This window comes from Mastigoproctus giganteus, chromosome 12 (genome assembly GCF_048544385.1).
Source record: "Mastigoproctus giganteus isolate SK-2022 chromosome 12, ASM4854438v1, whole genome shotgun sequence".
NCBI classification, from domain to species: Eukaryota; Metazoa; Arthropoda; class Arachnida; order Uropygi; family Thelyphonidae; genus Mastigoproctus; species Mastigoproctus giganteus.
Genome location: NC_143586.1, coordinates 69,892,117 through 69,914,612, shown reverse-complemented (window position 1 = coordinate 69,914,612; position 22,496 = coordinate 69,892,117). Strand labels below are relative to the sequence as shown.

The window sequence follows — 22,496 nt, the reverse complement described above, 5'->3', positions numbered from 1 at the left end:
GCCTCTGTCAATTCAATAAATTGCCATTCAGGTTAAAAAATTCACCTGCAATGTTTGTGAGAGGCATGGCAATTGTGCTTCAGGACTTGAAGAAACAGTCCATTTTCTGCTATCTGGATGACATTGTCATCGCAAGCGAGGCTTTTAGAACACACATTGAAAGGCTATAAACCATCTTCCAATGCCTGAGGCAGTATGATCTCAAGCTAAAACCATCCAAGTGTGACTTTCTGAAGCAAGAAATTACATATCTTGGCCATCTGGTCAACTCCAAGGGTGTCCGTCCAGATCCAGAAAATGTTGCGATTATCAAAAACTGTTTGCCCCCTAAGACAGTGAAACAAGTCAGAAGATTTCTAGTTATGACGGGTTTCTACAGGAAATTTATTAAAGACTACGCAGAGGTGTCTTTACCTCCAACTAAACTGACAAAGAAGGACACGCCCTTCGAGTGGAACGAAGCAACACAAGCTGCTTTTGAGAAACTTAAAACTGCTTTGATAACAGAACTATTACTAATATATCCAGATTTCTCAAAACCATTCTTCCTTAGTACTGACACAAGTGGGTTTGCGGTTTCTGGAATTCTGGAACAGGAATTAAATAGCTCAAGACAGCCAATTGCATATGCAAGCAGGGTGCTTAAGCAGGCTGAGAAGTCATACAGCACAGTGGAGAAGGAGAGTTTGGCAGTCGTTTTCTCCATTTCAAGATTCAGACCTTTTTTATACGGGTTTAAATTTCAGTTAATTTCGGACCATGCACCATTGAGATATCTTCTCCAATTGAAAAATCCTACTCCTAGCTTAACTCGTTGGAATTTAATGCTTCAAGATTTTGATTTTGACGTCATTTACCATCCAGGAAAATTACATTCAAATGCGGACTTTTTATCTCGACCAGTATTAGAGGAAGATACTAAGTCTAAGAGGCAAAAGAAACATAGTACTGAACAAGTTGCGACGATGTCGACCAGAATCACGCTTGAAGCTTTAGTAATGCCAAAAGAAGCCACTAAAGAGTTAATGAGGACATTACAGAGGGAAGATAATAAGCTGAACTCGTTGATCACTCAATTACAGGGAAATGCCCAAGCTTTAGCTAAGATCCCAGATTATTACTACTTAAATGATGGTGTCTTATACCATTATACTTTACCTGATACAAAATCATCTCAAGACCAGCCTTTTGAGCAAATCGTGGTTCCACATGCATTAAAGCGTGAGATTTTGGACGCTTGTCACAGTAGTCCTTCAAGTGGTCACTTAGCATTTGACAAAACATTACAGAAAATTAGAAAATACGTTTTTTGGATGAACACGTACACCGAGGTCAAAAATTATGTGGACACTTGTACTTCATGTTTGGAGAGAAGAGGATATAATCCGAAAGCAAAGGCAAACCCGATGCGGGTTCCATCTGAGTCAACACCTTGGTACAGAGTGAGTACGGATATCCTTGGACCATTGCCCACCAGTTTAGATGGCGATAAACACCTGTTAATTACTTGATGTACGGAAGAGACATTATACTACCTCAGCACATCTGGACTTCTGAAATCCGCCCTACTTATGCTTCTTTAGAGCATAATTCAGAGCAAATGGTAGCAAGGATGCAGCGAACTTATGAGATAGTTCAGCAGCATCTGGAAGACGCTGCACAAACACAGGAACAATATTGCTCTACTAAAGCCATAGATAAGCATATTAGGGTCGGGAGCATAGTATATCTCTATACTCAAAAAGTTAAACCAGGTCGAACACGCAAGTTGTCATGTCAAAGTAGTGGACCTTACTGGGTGATAGCTCAAACTTCCGCAGTAAACTTTCAAATTCAGCACATTTATCACCCGAGGAATAAACAGTTAGTACATGTTGATCGATTAACTAAGGTTATAGATCACAATCCATTTCCAGAACTGCGTTTAGAACTTCCTGAGACCAATGTGCCTTCCGAACCAACCTCAGAACACACAAAACCAAAAGAAGTGTATGAAGAATCCGAAGAGATGAATTGGAAGGTTTGATCCAATGGAGATGATCAGGGAAGTTCCTAAATTATCTAAATTACCTATGTCGATACCGTTAGCATATTTGCCAAATAGGGGCCAAAAACAACCATCAGTATCAAAGCAAAATCAACAGACAGTTCTGCAGAAGGGAAGGGAAGAGAAAGGTCACTCACTGCCTACGCACCAATATAATTTGCGGAGTAGGAATCGAGAACCTAAAGTCTCTGTACTACTTCCTAGAAATGAAGAGGTGACAATAATTCCTCAATCACCAAATGAGATGCCTGCTCCAGAGATAATTCAAATTTCTGATGGAGACACAGAACAGAATGTCTCCTCTGATAGCACAGATACTGAACCTCAGACAGCCAGCTCAAATTTGCTCTGAAGAAAGGACAGAACCAACACCACTGAGCTCTGAAAATCCTGGTATCTTAGATCGATTTGTTCAATGGGTGATACAGCCTGACCCTCAAGAAAATCAGGAAAGCTCGAACCAACACACAGGGACTAGTGCATATGATCTTGTGCTAAGATTATCAGATGCACTGAAATGAGAAAAAAAAAAATCAGTGATTTTTCCTCTCTGTAGCACAGCTTTGTATAAGAATTATGCAGCAAAGTTATGGTAAAGTGATACATTTTCTTTAGTGCTTAAACTTCGCAAAACAAAGGAAGATTTTTTTATTTTATATAAGAAGATAAAGAAAACGGTTTGTAAGAGCAATGCTCAATGGTTTAAGTCAAAGAAGTAGATGCTTTCCTTCTATATTTGAAGAATACGGGCCTTTGAAAATTGGATTTTGTGAACTTTGAGAATTGGATTTTGTGAACTTTCATGAACTTGATTTTGAAAATGGTGTATTCTCTTTTAAAATAACAGATAGTTTACTGTCCTTGTTGCTTGTCCTTGATGTGAATGTTAGAAATGAGGATTATAATTCTGTTGGTTGCAGTACACTTGTCAGGAGTAATCACTCATGCCATCAATGAAGTTAGCAGCAGAGCAAGTAGGGTGTTTATGAATGTGAAATTGTAAACCCTTCAGCACCTTTGTTTTAAAACAAATTCAAAGAGACAGTTGTATGAGAATGTCATCACTGCCCCAGGCAATAGGTGTCAGAATTTTTCGGTCTGAGTGTCTCCATTCAAATGGTACTGTAGTCCAACCCAGGCATTTCACATCTCCAAGCAATCTCTGAAAGAAAATGGCACTTCAGGTATATATATATATATATATGGAAAAAAAAAAAGAGAAAATTGTTGCAAACCGAGCACAAGATTACTTGAAATCAGTGTGGAGACCTAAGGTGAGAGTAAAGCAATCAAAGTGTTGTTATAAATTCTGTGAGGTCAATCAGCAGTTATGTTATTAGAGTTCAACTTAAATAAAGCATCAAATTTTAGAATTAGAAATATATAAATCTATCTCAACCTTGTAAATTGTATATGCAAAGGCAAAAGCTACTTTAAGAAATATGACTTTAATGAATCTGAGAAAAAAAGTGGCAATATCAGAACTATTAAGCAAATACCAGTACTTTTCTTCCATGAAATAATTTTTAATTATGTAAAGTCAAATGGAGAGAGGAAGGACGCACTTAGTCTATGGTACGTCTGGAGTTACCTAGTTACTTTCTGCTTTCTTTTTCTCTCTCTCTCTCTCTCTCTCTCTCCTCTCTCTCTCTCATTACATGTCTAAATTCAAGAGAGAGGATCCAAAGTGAACAAAAAGAGAAGTCACATCCAGATTTTTGGATGTTGAAAAGAAGAGAGGAGAAGTGATTAGTTTGTCTGGGGCAGGGCTGGTTCCTCCCAGTCACTTTTTGTTGTTTTCTCTCACTTTCCTTAAGAAAGGATTTAAATGGAAAAAGGTAATATCTGAATTTTAAGGTCAAGATGAGGGATCTCCTTGTGGTTAAAAAAAAAACAAAAAACAAACCCTGTTTAATCTCGAAAAAAGAATTTAAAACAGTATGGAATTTGATTCATAGCTTCACAGAACTCTCAAATAGAAATTTATCTGTTAATCATAAAAATATCACATATGGAACCCAGGGAGCTATTGGAAATCACATTGTTGTTTTATTGTTGATATGGAACACAGTTTCTAGCAGATAAAAAAAAAACAAAAAACGCTCAACGACTATTCTTGTGCTCATGCCTCTTAAAATTCATAGTGTTTTAAGTCATTGTGCTTCTGAAGGCAATTTAGGCCTAGATATTCTCAAAAGAGGAGACCAAAAGGGGAGATATAGTAAGTAATGCCAATATGAAGATAAAGGAGGAATAAAGTTCTCAAAGCTGTCGATAATAAGTTTAGGTCTGAAGCCGTGAAAAAAATAATAGAAATAAAATCTGATAGTTCTCGTTCATTAACGAGAATGTGAAAGAAATTAATACTACAAGAGAAAGTTTCAATTAATGCAAGTTAGGAATTACAAGATGTATCTACTTTAGGAGGTGAACTACTTCAGAAGAATCACAAGTCAATCTTGACTCACAGCAGATGTCATCGTTTTGGGACAACTCTTTTAGTGCCATTCGTGTGACCTGTAGTGTGTCAACTCTAATAACAGAAGTGTTTTGCGTAATAATCAAAAGAATTGTGCAGTGCTTCAACTTTTATGATTTGAAGATTGGAGTAGTGCTCAGGCAGATGCTGCCTTCATTAACTCTGATCATGAAGGTAACTTAGAAACTGTCATGTGCAATAATTTTTCTCCAGGGAAGGAGGAAGATTACAGGTGAAACAGGACTGTTTCACCTGTTCACTTGTTCACCTTAATAAAAAAAAAAAATCAATTGGAATTGATTTTTTTTTTATTAAGGTGAATCGTTCTGTAGGAATATAGTATCTATAGAAATGTATTGAGTTTATTTTGAGACATATTAGCAATATTGCTTTTGAGACTTTGTATAACTTCTGTATGCTTTTAACATTTATGTATGTAATGAATGAAAGAACTTGTACTAATACTTGTTTCTCTTTTTGTTGCATCGATTGTACATTATATGAACTGGAGGACAAGGAAAGAGAGATGTATTTGTGTTGAAGAAACATTGATCCAGATAATGAGAAACTGTATCCAAAGGGGAACAAACCCCAAAAGGTATTGAGGAATACCAGAACTGTAGTAAACTGGCCAACACAGTGAGGAGTGTCATAATGGAGTTTTAATTTATGCCTATATTAATTTTTTCTAAAACTCCCCCCCCCACCCCTTTACATATTTCTTATTACAAAATTAACCTTCTTTTAGTATTCTCTCCTATTCCTTTGTTAAGTCCACTTTCCAAATATATCTACAGAGTCTTTTACTTGTAAATTCAATTATCAACTCCATTATAATGAAGCATAGTAGTACATAAAACTCTCACAAAGTTCTACTGAGCTGTTTCTTAAAATAACCTATATTATAAACAGAGAAGCCTTATGCTACTAGTAGCTTGAACATAAATTACATTCCTTTAGTGGCATTCATGCATGTGGATATCAGCAGTAATGCTAAATATGGAAATGTGCTTGGTACTTCGGGTAGTCACCGGACAGGGCCGAACACAGATTGAGAGAGAGAGAGAGACATGGGGGAACATTGTGATCATTCCTTTTTCATCACGTGCCGTCCAGGTGCATGAGACGAGCACTGGAGAGTCCAATCATATCTGAGATTCATGTAAACTCTGGAGGATGCTCTCCCTTTAAAAACTGGGTCCTGGGAGATCCAGGGAGTTCAAGAGAGTTCACGAGAGTAGAATAAGGTTGAATAGAGTGGAGAGTGTCGGGAGGTGTCATTGAAGAAGTTTTTGACCATAGTGCGCGAAAAATGTTGTGATAGTATTTCTTTGTGATATGGTGTCTGTGTCTTCGCTAAGGGGAAGGCCGCCGCCCAGTTCGTATGGATGAAGGTACCCATGAGAGGACAGCAAGGGAGCAAGAGAGGAAAATGGGGTAAGTGAGAATCCCTTTTCATAAGAGTGAAAGGATTGTGAGGAAATGATAACTGAATAGAAAATGTTCATGTTAATTCTTACCCATAAGGAATGATGATTTCTTCCTAAGAATATATATTTCTTCTTATTGTTATGCTTAGTATATCTTGTGTTTTATTAGTAGTCTGATAACTTAATAGATATTGCTAATAAATTGATATTTCCAATAACGCGTTTTTAATGTAAAGCAGTGACAGTGGCTATTTATTTGAAATTACTATAATATGGGCTCAAACGAATGACCACTATGACTAATTATTATGATGATTTACTCTCATAAATGTAGCATACATTATATTAGAATGCTCATATCTTTAATATTTTTAATCTTCTTGGATGGAAGGTGTGATGTATGTTTGTTCATTAATTTGTTATATTAAATGTTTTGTTTGAAATAATTGCCTCTCTCTGCTAACTCTTCATTTACACCGGAGAAAAATCAGTTGTAGAGCCAAGAAAAGTTTTTGCGGCGTTAGAGATTTTAAGCTAATTTGCATAACTGAAGTCTCTAATGAAAAACACAACGCTAATCCAAATTGCAATATTTTATTAGTGGGGTGGTTCCCCCCTTTTAGAATATTCAGGATATACAAGATTATTGTCCTATTTTACCATTAGACTGATATATTAAGCTAGAGGAATGTTCAGAGCTCAAGTGCACTGAGAGTGAAAAATATTGGTGCACCTGAACCCCCTATTATCATTTAGCATCACATAGGCACTGCACCCCCGTACACTGTTTAATCACATCCCCTACTTCTGGCGCCATGACAATTAACATTCTTCTTCTAAACCCCCACATTTTTTTCCTGTAAGAACAGTCTCTTCTGTTAACAAGCACAGACCATGCTGAGAAAAATTCTGCTCCACGAGCTTTGCACATTCTCACCAGAGCCGAACTAATTGACAAGGCTCTCAACATATATTCCTTCCTATCATGTCTGAGCAAAATTGCAGACATTTCAAATTCAGTCCTAACTCATAACTTTTTGCCAACATTGTCCTGTACTTGTTAAGTTAGTCCTCAGATCTCTTACTCTTAATATCATTAGTGCCAATGTGTACAACAATATTACCTTTTGTGCCCTTAAAAGATGATATGTGTTCTACAAAGTCAACTACTTTTGCTTCTGGCAGACATACCCTGGTCCTATTCCACTTATCTGTAAAATGCCCACATTTTTCATATTAATTTACAGATATTTCCCATGCATTTCCCTCCCCCCCCTTTGCTGTGCCCCTTCTTGCTAAAGAGTTGTTTTGACCGTTTCAGCAGAAAATATAAATGCCAATCGTACATGAGTAACCGCTATCAGTTTCTTGTCAAATATAGAATGGTAAAATTCGACTTGGTTGCTTTCTCAGTTATAAATTCCCTTTGCCATTATTTTCCTAACTGAAGATAACAGTCGCTACGTAGAAGTAAGTTCACAAGTCCACGAAAATACGAGCTTCGCTCTCCCTGACAAATACTGGTCAGTGTGTCTGATGTTGACCGCGTGAGAAAAGTGTCCCACGCTAGTTCAAGCTCGGTGTGAGGCGAAAGTTCATGCGATAAGGAGCATATACCCTGGTGGACGATGAGCGAAAGGTTGTTGTTTTGTGGTGGCTTTTGGTAGAAGCAGTCGGTTAGTTAGTCTGTATGAGAGAGAGTGAAAAAATACAGTAAGTTTTTGGAAACGGGAATTACGTTACAGAATGACTGTACAGAGAGAAGCTTGAAGAACAGCGCAAGAAGATACAGAATGAGCGAGCGAAGATAGCAGAACCTGAAGGAAGGCTGCGAAAGCACGGAATCCCCTCACCGAGTTCCGCCCCCCGTAGAATGAGTCATCCGTATTTAGGTAAGTCATCCCACAGCTATACATAAACCTTACTCCTCAATAATATAATTAATTATGTTAGCATTGATAAATTGTAAAATGTCCTAATACCGCTATCTTAAATAGCGCATCACTTAGATTGTCAGTTTCACAAATTAACAATAGGTAAATGATGTATCTTAAGCATGCTATCCTAAATAGTGCAGTATTTTTAGTATTGACCCCATCATGTTTGTACAACCATTATGTCATATGCTAGTCCTTGCCTGAGATGAAGTATCCACACGAAGAACACCTATGTGAAGAACCCATTAATTTCCAAAACATCAATAAATGCTAAGAACTCTTAAATACTTCCATAAAGTCAGTTTATATTATTGTAACCAAATGATTTAGGATTTGCTTGTCACTGCCGCTAGGGCAGTAGTTTTCATACATGTATCAATTCTATAGTGGAGTATATTAAACTATATTTTGTTTTAAACATATGCCTCAGGCCTATCCTCTATTCACACGAATGAGTAAGCAAAGAATTATATAATAGAACTGATACCGCGGGTACTCGAATTTCTACCTATAATTGGAAAGAGTTTGAGTATTTTCACAACGCCTGATCGAAGCTGCAGTTCCTATTCCCTTGAATAGTTTACCGAGGGCCGAGATCATTGTCCTAATATGAAAAACCACTAGACAATCACATGAGTATACTGGGGTTATCATTGAACAAATGATTAAGGAAGGAAAGTGTCCCGCCATACAGATGTGTTGTCCAGAGAAGTCCGAACGAACGAAAGTAAGTGATTAATAAGCAAGCAAGAAGTATAATAAATAAAAAAACACCCAGTATAACACTTGTGCCAATTGTGTCCAGGATTAAATATTTTGCGGGATGAAAAACTGTCTACACAGAAGAAGAAGTCACAAAGAGAAAGAATCTAAACGGATTACTGATAAGTAGTAAGATTGTTGATTTCGTGCACTAAGAGAATAGGTAGGAGGCATTACTCCTTTGCAACAACACAGGACATCTACACTAATTAATAAATTATTGCTATTTTTATAATTAGATTTAATAAACAAATGACTACATGCTATAACACACTCTTGTTTTAAATAAGTGATTACTAACATCATAATTTTGTTTCAGCAACAGGTAAGTCACATTATTTTGGAAGACAGGGGCCCAAAATTAGCAATTAAATTTCCCAATTCCTAGTAAATTTAAAAAAAAAAAAATGGAGGATCAAATTCCTCAAACAACAGGAATATCATCCCCCCTACCTCAAACACAACAGCCACCACCCACCCCAGAACCAGACAGACCGCATTCAGCGAATATCGCAGGATTTTTAAGTCTTGTGCCATTATTCTTTGGCAAAAATGATGAAGGCCCTTCAGTCCAATTGTTTTTCGAAACTTTGGAGAGTGTTGGAGAATTAGCACTCTGGGGACACAGAGAACTTTTGGCAGTCTCGAAATCTAAACTTCGCGCTTCGGCAGCCGACTTTTTAGCCCAATCCTTTGAATTACGCGGGGAAAAGAATTACAACATATTTAAGAATGCTTTTTTAGCTCAGTTCGAAAAAACGGAACCAATTATCACTTCCCTTCAGCAGTTCGCCAGTGCTGTGCAAGAACCTTCGGAAACCATTGCGAGTTATAGCACGCGCGTGAGGAATTTGGCAAGGGCAGCTTTCAAAATTCAGGGAGAGACACCTGAAGTATTAAACATTTTAGACCAGGCAATGCTGGCCCAATTCCTTAGGGGCATATCTGGAAAAATTAGAAAAATGGTGCTCACACACAATCCTTTAACTTTTTCACAGGCAATTGAGATTTCGAAAAGAGAGGAAATTAATGACCAACTTACTCACACAAAAACTGTCCCTGTACATGTTATTAATAGTCCTGTAAGGGCCGAGAATGAACGGGAGCGACAGGAAAATAATCCCAAACACATTCTTGAACCCATTCAAGATCAAATACGCGACTTACAACAATCGTTAAGTTCATTATCAATAAATCACGCAACAATCAACAATTTAGAGACACAGATAGCCGCCCTGAGTCAGCAGATGCAAACTATGAAGGTGGGCAAATTTTCCCCTCCCCACGGTCAAGCAGCATTAGGCGCTACCTACCTCCACTCGGACAGCGCAGTAGATCCGCTAACCGACGCTAACGTGACCTTCAGACCAGAGGTCGTTGACCGCCCGGAAAGACGCATAATCTTGCCATACTACGGCCGGCAGCAGGCAGCCAGAAATATGGTAAACAATCGCGAACGAAGGGAAAGACGCATTTTTGACGGCCGTCCCAGCTTCCATCAACCCACCCAACTGTTCCGCAGCCGCCCGTGCACGAATTACGAAACGGATGTGTACACTGCATCCCCAAAAGTTAGGACGTCCTATGCTAATAATCAATATTGTAATTTTAATGAAAATCGAGATCAAGTCGCCAATAGAATGTATTATGCTGATCATAATAGGAGTAATATAGACTCTTATTCTAGGATAAGGAGAGGAACATATAGGAATGAGCATATTCAGGGGCAAATTCGGCCAAAAACATTTCAGGGCAGACAAAATAATTATACAAATACTGGAAGCTACAGGCGAGATAGAGATAGAAATTTATGACTAAAAAGGGGTTCTAAACTTAATAGGAAGGATTCGCGATGTAATAAAACCCTTTTGCCAACCCCTAACTTTAGTAAAGTTAGTAAGCCAGAAGTCAGAGATATCAGAACACAACATGGCATTTACATTCTGGAGGATAATACTAAACTACCTGTGGTATTGGGTTCTGTACAAAACATTAAAACTAGATTTCTTTTAGACACAGGTGCTGGCGTTTCTTTAATGAGTGCAGATTTATTTAATAAAATTAAAAATGATACATCGTTAGATTTCAGACCTCCAGAATTAACTGTAACCGGAGTTTCGGGAAATATTGTGCCAATACACACTACAGTAACTGCTAATATTAAATTAGATAAGGCAACTTTTAGGGAGAAAATTCTGGTTACTTCAAAAAATTTTAGTGGCAAATATGATATCATCCTCGGCTTGAACATATTAAGGAAGTTTTCATTCAGCCTAGACTTAGGTAAAGGGATCATACGATCAGTTCCATTAGGGATTTGCCTGAGGGAAGAGGATATTCGGCAACAATTGGTGGATTCCACACCCACAGTTGCTAAGCTTACATGTAAACATGTGCTCCCAGCAAGCACAGAACAGGTGGTAACAGTATCTTGTGACCAGCTTGCTGCTCCTCCCAAACAACTAGTATTAGCAGGGCCAAATTCAAACTTAAGCCGGGATGATTTAGCAGTGAAATATTCGGTAGACCAGGTAGACGAAAGTGGGAAAATATCTGTGCTCGTCGCCAATTTAACAGCGGAACCGCTGCATCTTCCAAAAGGCATGGGTATTGCGTGTCTGGAGAACCTGAATCCTCAATCAATTAACCCTAAGAGCCAGGAAAGAGGCAAAAGGGAAGTTTCTCCAGTGACCATAGAGGACTTTAAGCTTGATCACCTGACTGCCGATCAAAGACACCAATTATCAGACCTGTTACGCAAATACTGGGATGTGTTTGCCAAATCACCAGCCCAACTAGGCAACTCAAAAGTTATCCAACACAGAATTAAATTGACAGACAACATTCCTGTTAGACAGAATGCTTATAGAACCCCCTTTTTACTAAAGGATGAGATTCGCAACCAGGTCCAAGAACTTCTAGATTCAAACATTATTGAACCCAGCTGCTCTCCGTATGCCGCGCCCATCGTCCTGGTGAAGAAGCGAGGTGGGGGATACAGGTTATGTATTGATTTTAGGAAACTTAACGCCAAGACGATCTCCGACGCATACCCGATCCCTTCCATGAGTGAGATACTTGAACTTCTGGGAGGTGCGCGCTACTTCAGCTCTTTGGACCTCGAAGCCGGATTCCACCAGATTGAAGTGCACCCCGCGGACCGCCACAAGACAGCTTTTACTACAGGGGAATCGCTGCTACAATACCGGCGCATGCCTTTTGGGTTAAAAAACGCGCCATCTAGTTTTGTGAGAGCAATGGGACTTGTCTTGGATAATTTACAACGAGATTCCATTTTCGCTTACTTAGATGACATAATCATAGTGTCGAAATCTTGGTCCTCACACCTTTCGAAGCTTGAGAAAGTTTTCCAGCGCCTGAGAAAGTACGATCTGAAGCTGAAACCAAAGAAGTGTGAGTTCCTAAAAGAGCAAATAAAATACTTAGGTCATCTCATTGATAAGGACGGTGTCCGTCCCGATCCAGCGAACGTGAAGGCCGTTCGAGAGTGTCGAGAGCCAAGAACAATGAAGCAAGTGCGATCGTTTCTTGGGATGACAGGATTTTACAGAAAGTTTGTCCCAGAGTACGCAGAGATAGTCAGGCCGCTAACCCAACTTACAAAAAAGAACACCCCCTTTTTCTGGAACAGTGCCGCCCAAGAGGCCTTCGACAAGCTGAAGGTCGCTTTGACCACACCACCCCTATTGATTTACCCTGACTTTTCTAAACCATTTTTTGTGTCCTCTGACGCATCTAATTATGCAATCTCGGCTGTGCTAGAGCAACAAGTTGACGAAAATCAAAGACAGCCAATCGCTTACGCCTCCAGACTACTAAAGAAAGCAGAGACTATGTATAGTACCACAGAAAAGGAAGCTTTGGCAATAGTCTTTGCGGTATCACAGTTCAGACCATTCTTAATAGCCTCCAGTTTCACACTAATAACAGACCACCAACCATTAAGCTATCTTCTTCACTTAAAGAATCCATCCCCCAGATTAGCTCGCTGGAGTATGCTTCTACAAGAATACAATTTCAAAATCATATACAGGCCGGGTCGACTTCACTCAAATGCCGATTTCCTTTCAAGGCCAGTGTTAGAGGAAGAGGAAAGACAAAAGGGGCTTAAGAAATCCAAAACTGCTGAATTAGTTGCTCCTATAGCAGCAAATCCCACCATAGAGTCACTGATCATGCCGCAACAACAAACCAGAACTTTGATTAGGAATCTCCAAAGAGAGGACCCTAATTTGCAGGAGTTAATTGAGCAATTAGAAGGAACACTACAGGCAACAAGCAAAGTCCCAGATTCCTTCTATCTGAGTGAGGACAGGATACTGTATCACTACACTTTACCTGACCATGGAGCTACTCGCTCAGAGCCCTGTGAACAGTTAGTAGTTCCAACCAGCTTGAAAGCAGAAGTGTTGAAGTCCTGTCACGACAGTTTTCTCAGCGGGGGCCACCTGGCCCTACACAAGACGTTAGAGAAGGTTAGAAAACACTTTTTCTGGCTAGGCCTTTTTGGCGACGTCAAGAATTATGTGGAGACTTGTCCATCGTGTTTGGAGCGTAGAGGGTATAACCCTAAGGCAAAAGCAGCCCTGATGAGAGTTCCTAATGAGAACTCACCTTGGGTCCGAGTGTCCTTGGACATTTTGGGACCCCTTCCAATGACTTTGAAAGGGCACAAATATTTACTGATGGCAATAGACAATTTTACCCGTTACGCAGAAGTAAGCCCGCTTTATACCCAGAAGGCTGAGGAAGTGGCCACAGCTTTCATAAACAATGTGATCTCGAGACATGGGATTCCTAAATACATCCTAACAGATCAGGGCACTAACTTCATGTCATCACTGTTACGACAGGTGTGTAAAAAGCTAGATATTCATCAGCTTCATACGAGTTCCTTCCACCCCCAAGCCAATGCAAAGGTCGAACGTCTAAACCGCACCTTGGCAAACATCCTGTCTCATGTAGTGAACGAGTCTCAAACGGACTGGGATGTCATGGCCCCACTAGCAATCGCTGCGTACCACGCAGCAACTCATAGTTCCACACAGGAATCGCCAAACTTTTTAATGTATGGCAGAGATTTGGTGTTGCCATCTGACTTATGGCATTCCAAAGAGAGACATTCATATGCGTCTTTGGAAAACTATGCAGAACTATTGTGTGCACGCCTTCGCAGATCCTATGAAATCGTCTCCCAACACTTGGAAGAGGCAGTGCAGAGGCAAGAGGATCGTAGAGCATCCGTTGCAGTAGACAAAAACATCCGTGTAGGAAGCCTTGTTTATCTTTTTACCCCTAAGATAAAACCGGGCACTACAAAGAAATTGGCTCGTTTGAGCACAGGTCCCTACCGTGTGATCAGTCAGCCATCATTAGTGAATTATGAAATACAGCACCTGTATAACCCAAAAGATAAACAAATTGTGCACGTGGACAGATTGACAAAGGTTATTGACAGGAAAGTGTTTCCCGAACTGAGAGTAGAGGAGTCAGGGGAATCAGAGGATAGCAATTCACCAGACCAAACAAGCACTACATCAGTGCCCAAAGAGACATGGATCTTTGATGAACCTTTAGTGGAGGATTGTGATCTTATCCCACCTATAATTCCCCGTCCAACTATGTCCAGGCCGACCAGCTTACCCGTATCAATCCCGTTGTCATCCCTCCCACCAAGAAATCAGGAGGGCCAACCAAGGACAGATCAGTTAGTAAGACCAGAAGGAGCTGTGCAAGCACCTACTCAGACCCACGGATATAATTTACGTAGTCGCGACCGAGTAACTCATGCCCCACCAAAGGAAATTGTGGTGTCCCAGTCACAAACTGAGGAATTAGTACCAGAGACAGCTTCAGTGGAAAGAGCAGATACAGTGGTTGATACTTCCAGCAATGTAGCTGAAGCAGAAAGAGGTGTCACCCCAGATCAGAGTAACAACACTCAAGCAAACACAAGCCAAAGCGAGCCACCAGATAGGATAGAAAGAGCAGTTCAGTGGATATTGGGTCCACATCTTGCTGAGAGATACCTTCGACCAAGCGATGGCAGTAGTTCTGATCTGGCAGGTATTCTGAGAGATGCCTGGAGAGACTAAAGTGAGGATAGTGATGTGTATCGATTTCAAGGAGAAACAAGCCATAATTACAGTTACTAGCAAAGTGAATGCTTTGGCAAGACAGTTGTGTACACCGAACGACCAGTTTCAGAACCAGCACCAGTAAAATTTAAAAAATAATAATAATAATAAGATTGGTGACAGAAAGTGGAAGCGGGAAAAAGGATTGAGAAGTATAAATGGCACAGGTGGAAACACAGAAGAGAGAAGATATGAAAAAAAAAGGAGAGAAAAAAAAAAAAAAAAATCTTTTTAGCATTCTTGTAAGGCATTCAATGTACAAAAGGTTCGATTCCGAATCTGTATCTAATAGCTAAATCGGGGAAGGAGGAAGGGATATACACCTGTATACACATCCCCTGCATAATAATGCATGAGATGAAAGGGACAGAGAATACTGAGAACTATAGGAGCAGATGTGAAGAGCAAGCACAAGTCTTTTTTTTGAGGAGAGAATGAGGAATGATTGGGAATTTAATTTGCATTTATGCTTAAACTGTGGTAGGACCATTGAGAAAAGGTTTCTTTTTAATTTACATATCACTTTACCAGTACAAAAAAAAATTTATGACATCAGGAGATCAAGATTTTAGATAAGTAGATCATCTTCCTGTACTAATGTGGAAAAAAAAAAACACTTGTGTTATTTCAAGAGAAAGAGAGAGGGGATAAGCGAAGTTATGATAAGAAAAGGATCAAAGTACATAACTGACCACAGAGGTGAAGAAATTGATCAGTTTTGTTGGATTCTGGCAGTGTGTTTTATCAGCAGCCAGATAAATGGATGGCAAATTGAATGACATGGCACAAGTAGGAAAATAGAATTAATTTATCTTTATAAATCTCACGCAGAAGCACGAACCACTCCAATGAACCTTGAAAAAAAAAAAACCAGAGATTTTGTATCCGAATTCTATTCAAATATGACCATTGAGCTAATACTATTAAAGCAAACACCTTTCTCCACCAAATATATCTAGACTTTATGAAATTATGCGGTATAAAAATGGAGAGAGGAAGGATACAGGTGGCTGAGGGAATGTCCGGAAATCCCCTAGTCACTTTTTGTTTTCCCTCTCTCTCATTGCACATCGAAATCCAAAAGTCAAGAGAGAGGATCCTAAAAAAAAAAAAAAAAAAAAAAAGGAGAACAAGAGGGAGATAATATTTGGTTTCTTTTGGAGAGAGGATAGGGCAATTGGCCTGGGGACGGCTGGTTCCTCCCAGTCACTAGTTGTTTTTATCACTTTCCAGAGAAAAAAAAATTTAAGTGAATAGGAGGTAACTTCTGAACTTCAAGATCTAGACTTGGGATCCATCTTCTTGTACTACATATATATAAATAATATATATTAAAAAAAAAAAAAAAAAACTTTACTGTGGAAAGAAATCCTCAAAACAATATTAATCAGAATTCTAATTCCGTCAATAATTTCTTTTTGAATAAAGTTTACCTACTAATGAGAACTTCATCATGTATGACGGTAGGGAGTAAGTGATAGTGCATTAATGTAAGAAGGTCAATATAGAACAAAACATATAGGTAATATTGACTATAAAAAAAAAAAAAAAAAAACAGAAACAAGATTGCTGAAGTAGTGTACTCATGTTCGTGCCTTCAAAAATCCAGACTGCTGATAAACAAAACATTGTGCTAATTAGGAGAATCAAGGGCTATTTTAAAATAAGAGAATGATTTCTAAAGTTTTTGTTTTCTGATGGGGATATTATTTTTTTTTCCATGCATGGCATGTTTGATTTTGCAAATGAATTGAGTAATTCGTCTTCGGAGAGGTATGCAAGGAAACCAAGAAAGTGACATTTGAGGTTGCGAGTGAGAGCAGGAAGAATGAATGAAAGGTAAATGTGGAGTATGTATGGTACCAAATACTCCCTCACCCGGGATTCGAAAGTATAAGGAGGAAAAGATGTGTAAGTGGGGCAAATCTTTAGTATGGAAGAGAGGATGGATGGAATGCATAAACAGAAGTATTTTCTTCACTAACTAGTCGTGTTTATCCGTCCTTGTTTAGTCGCGATGGTGGAGTTTCACAGGTCTGTACGATGCCTCATCGCTAGAATGCTGACCTTCCTCCTAGCACCTTTACGTTGGATACAGAGGGTGACCACCACAGAAAGGGAGATCCCAGCGCCTAATCAATCCATAAGTCCTTGTCAGGAGTCTTCTGGAGCTGAGCTGATTCTAACCCCGCAGCAGCTTTCCCAGCAAGAGCGGAAACAAAAGGAAGTAAGGCGGTCTCAACCCATGAGGAGGAAACTTAAGGCAGCCCTGGAAATGCGTTTTCCCTGCCACTATGAGAACCATGGCACGAGAAGTTTCCTAAATTGGAAAGGTGAGGTGCAGGTTTCAAAACATAGACTTGGGATGGTGGATCGCTTTGTCCGCCCAACCTGGTGCACACCTGCCCTTCCCCGGTCACCAACGACACACCCCCTTGGATCACTTCCTCCTTTCTCGAAGTGGATCGTCATTGATTTTCTATTTGCCAGTAACCAAGAAAGTGCACTCAAAGTAGAGGAGATTGCCCTAGTAAGTTGGGACCATCAGTATATTGCATCAACCCCAAAGGCAGGAGCGTTTGCATCTCGGCATTTCGGATCATGGTTAAGCATCCTTACGAAGCCATACCAAACGATCATAGCTATAGGAGAAAGAAAGGCACGAAGCCTGGAAAAAGTCCTTCCCTTCCGGACTGTGGTGGATGCTAAAGTCTTCTCCTGTCCCGATCCAGAATTCTTGCCTGATGCAAGAAACAATCCCTTTCATTTCATTGTCCCTGGAACCACCCGGCGGACCACTGTGCAGTCCGCACAGTGAACCTTTGCACCCAGTGGCTGGAATTCATCGGTCTAGTGAAGGCAAGAAAAGCTCTTCCTGAGAACTGAATAGTGAAAGTGGTTTACCACAAGGCCATGTGTTAACAGCCAAGAAAGACAAGGCCAAACGTGGAGACAGAAGAGATTGTAATTCCATTCATTTCTGTGTAAGGAGATTGCTAAGGTCTACAATATTCAAAAGAAAAATCATATATATACATATATATATTTTATAGACCTAACTTTAATATTTTTATCAGCTTTACATATATGATATTTCTTTTATGTATGTTGCAGTGTTCCATTTTAGTTATTAGTTCATGTCTATGTTATTGTGATGTTTAGTTACATGTATACAATTATAATGTACTTGCTTAATTAACTTCAGATGCTTTGTGTCCATGACCTAAGGACAGTTACTAATTGTGTGATTGTTTATGTTTTATGTCGTTCCTGTGAGCCAAGTAAGGACTATGAACAAAAGCAGTGCCCAGAACATTCCTTGGAGGGATAAGCTCCTTTTGTGTGTCTCCAGCCTGCTGAAGAATAACCTCACCGAATCATGGACTACGGAAGAACTTTTCCTTGACCACCTGACAACCTCAGCTTGGAAGTCCAGATCTGTTTTTCTGTTGTGCTTCAAAATGCTCACTTATTTAAACCAGGGAAACCGTTAACTGAAGCACGGACTTTAGTGGTGAAAAAAAAAAAAAAAAAAAAAAAAACAATTTCCCAACAGGTAAGTGCAGACAATGGCCTCCATGTGGAGAGCGAACAGCATTGAGAAGTGTGAATACATTAAGTCCACACAGTGAACTAAGTGCTATACGCTTTGTTTTGTTTGTCTTGTATTTTATTTGATTATATCCATATAATATGTTAGTAATTAAGTTTCTTTTACATACTGTAAGAGGAGGAATGTTTATGTTGTCCCCCCCTGACAAAAGTCAAAGCCCCAGTAGGGACGTCGAGAATTTCAGTCTTAGTTGTGTACCCCGACTGAAATCCTCAGCGGTAGTGGCGAGGAGTGTAAAATGCCCACATTTTTCATATTAATTTACAGATATTTCCCATGCATTTCCCTCCCCCCCCTTTGCTGTGCCCCTTCTTGCTAAAGAGTTGTTTTGACCGTTTCAGCAGAAAATATAAATGCCAATCGTACATGAGTAACCGCTATCAGTTTCTTGTCAAATATAGAATGGTAAAATTCGACTTGGTTGCTTTCTCAGTTATAAATTCCCTTTGCCATTATTTTCCTAACTGAAGATAACAGTCGCTACGTAGAAGTAAGTTCACAAGTCCACGAAAATACGAGCTTCGCTCTCCCTGACAAATACTGGTCAGTGTGTCTGATGTTGACCGCGTGAGAAAAGTGTCCCACGCTAGTTCAAGCTCGGTGTGAGGCGAAAGTTCATGCGATAAGGAGCATATACCCTGGTGGACGATGAGCGAAAGGTTGTTGTTTTGTGGTGGCTTTTGGTAGAAGCAGTCGGTTAGTTAGTCTGTATGAGAGAGAGTGAAAAAATACAGTAAGTTTTTGGAAACGGGAATTACGTTACAGAATGACTGTACAGAGAGAAGCTTGAAGAACAGCGCAAGAAGATACAGAATGAGCGAGCGAAGATAGCAGAACCTGAAGGAAGGCTGCGAAAGCACGGAATCCCCTCACCGAGTTCCGCCCCCCGTAGAATGAGTCATCCGTATTTAGGTAAGTCATCCCACAGCTATACATAAACCTTACTCCTCAATAATATAATTAATTATGTTAGCATTGATAAATTGTAAAATGTCCTAATACCGCTATCTTAAATAGCGCATCACTTAGATTGTCAGTTTCACAAATTAACAATAGGTAAATGACGTATCTTAAGCATGCTATCCTAAATAGTGCAGTATTTTTAGTATTGACCCCATCATGTTTGTACAACCATTATGTCATATGCTAGTCCTTGCCTGAGATGAAGTATCCACACGAAGAACACCTATGTGAAGAACCCATTAATTTCCAAAACATCAATAAATGCTAAGAACTCTTAAATACTTCCATAAAGTCAGTTTATATTATTGTAACCAAATGATTTAGGATTTGCTTGTCACTGCCGCTAGGGCAGTAGTTTTCATACATGTATCAATTCTATAGTGGAGTATATTAAACTATATTTTGTTTTAAACATATGCCTCAGGCCTATCCTCTATTCACACGAATGAGTAAGCAAAGAATTATATAATAGAACTGATACCGCGGGTACTCGAATTTCTACCTATAATTGGAAAGAGTTTGAGTATTTTCACAACGCCTGATCGAAGCTGCAGTTCCTATTCCCTTGAATAGTTTACCGAGGGCCGAGATCATTGTCCTAATATGAAAAACCACTAGACAATCACATGAGTATACTGGGGTTATCATTGAACAAATGATTAAGGAAGGAAAGTGTCCCGCCATACAGATGTGTTGTCCAGAGAAGTCCGAACGAACGAAAGTAAGTGATTAATAAGCAAGCAAGAAGTATAATAAATAAAAACACCCCAGTATAACATATCCTTCTTGCACAACATATTTCCCTGACAACAGTCACCGACAATAACTAGCTCCTGTGGGATCAGTGCATTCAGCCTTGAAATTTTCTGCTGTGCTGTCCAATGAACAAGAGTGAGCTCTGGCATTGATTTCGGCATCTGAGAGCTTGATGGGCCCCATTTTAATTCCTTTGAGGGCATCTACCCTAGTCATTACAGGGATGGGATTCACTTGGATAGAAGGGGTGCACGGATATTTGCTGATGCTATCGAGGCTGACAAATGCAACATATGGACACAACAAGAGTGAATGGACTATTTCAGACTTTGTTCAAATATGCCTTAGATTGCAAAGAGAGAGAGAGAGAGAGAGAGAGAGAGATTGCTTTCTATGTTCAAGAAGGCAATCTCACCCTTATCTTTCTCTCTTTGCATTCTAAGGCATATTTACAGTACAATATGGAGATACCATTGGTTTTATTTTTTCAGCACCAGTGGTTTTAAAATTTGGTTACCCATGGTTTGAAATGAAGGGCAGTAGTGAACATGAAAATGTTATTAAAAATTACATTTTGTACATTTTCTTAAAAAACAAAAAAGACTATGGTATGCATGAAATGAGGTAAAAGCAAAGACCCTTCATCTGCATTGCACATACATAGGAAAAAAAATGCAGCGCTAAAAAAGTCAGTTGTTTATGACAGACCCTGTAAAACCAATGTTGCTTACCATAATTTTTTTCAGTGTGTGTGTGTGTGTGTGTGTGTGTGTGTGTGTGTGTGTGTGTGTGTGTGTGTGCGCGCGCGCGCATTGTGCAAAAAAGAAAGTCGCAAGTGATTTTACCTCATCAGATTCTTCTTTTTCCAAAAGGGGACGTTCTTCCCTGTGACTTTGCTCCTCTAACAACGTCCTCATTGGTTTGACTATTTTAGTTGGTTGGGGACTGATGCCTGTTAAAGTTGATGCTAAAGTACAGCATAAAAACAAATTATCTAAAAGTTACAGAATTCTTACATGCATATGCACTGCTACAGTTTAAAACATTACAGTTAACTGTTACAATCACAATTATAATATGTTATTCTGAAAATAGTGGAAAAGTAAAATTAAAAGGATATCAGGCACTTTAAATTTATTTATTTTACATTTCAACACTTTTTTTCCTCTTAAATCTTTTTAAGAGAAAAAAGTTTAGAAATGCAAAAAAAAAAAAAAAAAAAATTTACATTCATAATAACAAAACCAGGAGAGAGAGAGAGAGAAAAAAAAAGTAATGTATGTAATTATCTATAGGGATGTAACAACAATCATGCAAACTTTCCCTGAGATTTTATTATGTCATCTGTTAAGGAGGAAAAATAATGGTCTTCACAGAGAAGAAACAAACAAATCCAAATATTAAAAGATCCAGGGTTTATTTATTCCTATTCTTTAATGTAAAAATAGACTAGAGCAATGATGCTCGATATTGTCATAGAAGTTTTAATAGAAAATTAAAAATGCAACAGAAATATAACTGAAAATGTAAGGGATATCAGAGAATTTTTTTTCAGAATTCAGTCTTTTTCTTTAAGCTTATAATATTTTATAAAGGTTATAAGATATTTAATTTTTTCCTGTATTAAAAATTTTCATTATTGTGAAAATTTTCACAGAACAGAGCTTCTTTTTTTAAATCATGATTTGCTATTGAATTATTTCATGAATAATATAAAGCTGCTCCGCTCAAGAAAGCTATTTCCTCCTTTCACAGATTATTTTGTCTAGCTTAAGTCATGCACAGTAAGAAACAGAAATAATAAAACTGCAAAACTAAATTATTAAAGCAGAACTAATGCAATTAAAAGAATAAAAATAAACTCAAATCCATTGGACATTCATTTTTGTGATATAAAAAAAAAAAATTGTGAAAAATAATATGAAAAGGTTCCACAAGACAGAACAAGGGTGGTGATGATCACAAATTAATAATTAGACATACATTTGGAAGCAATGGCTTGCCTAAGACTGAGATTCAGATTGAAATTGAGGTTCAGGAATGTTGGACGAGCTGAAAAAGAGCATGAATTCATTTCATTCTACCAAATTCCAATTTATTATGGCTAAAGGTAAAACAGTAAGTCAAGTATAGCAGTCAAATTTACACAGTACTCCAAAATACAACTTATTTATTCTATGCAAATACTACTAAAATACAGTTTTACATTACATGATTTCTGCATGCTGTGTAATACAATAATATGATTTCTTAATCACAAATACGTTGCTACCAGGTAGCAGCAATCCTTTTCTCAAACAGAATTATTGTTTCTTTATGCGATATTTAATTATAGGAATGTGATATTTGTC

General features: G+C 38.7%; 1 protein-coding gene across 1 annotated transcript in view; it reads right to left on the bottom strand.

Annotated features, from left to right (window-relative positions):
* The window catches only part of Khc-73 (Kinesin heavy chain 73), a 959,680-nt gene that overhangs the window by 196,974 nt on the left and 740,210 nt on the right, over nt 1-22,496 (bottom strand). Inside the window, exons 34-35 of the mRNA XM_090386270.1 lie at nt 22,129-22,197; nt 20,991-21,112 (exon numbers count right to left, since the gene is read on the bottom strand). Of these exons, the coding sequence (XP_090242396.1) occupies nt 20,991-21,112; nt 22,129-22,197 (191 nt within the window). The remainder of the gene's footprint in view (nt 1-20,990; nt 21,113-22,128; nt 22,198-22,496) is intronic.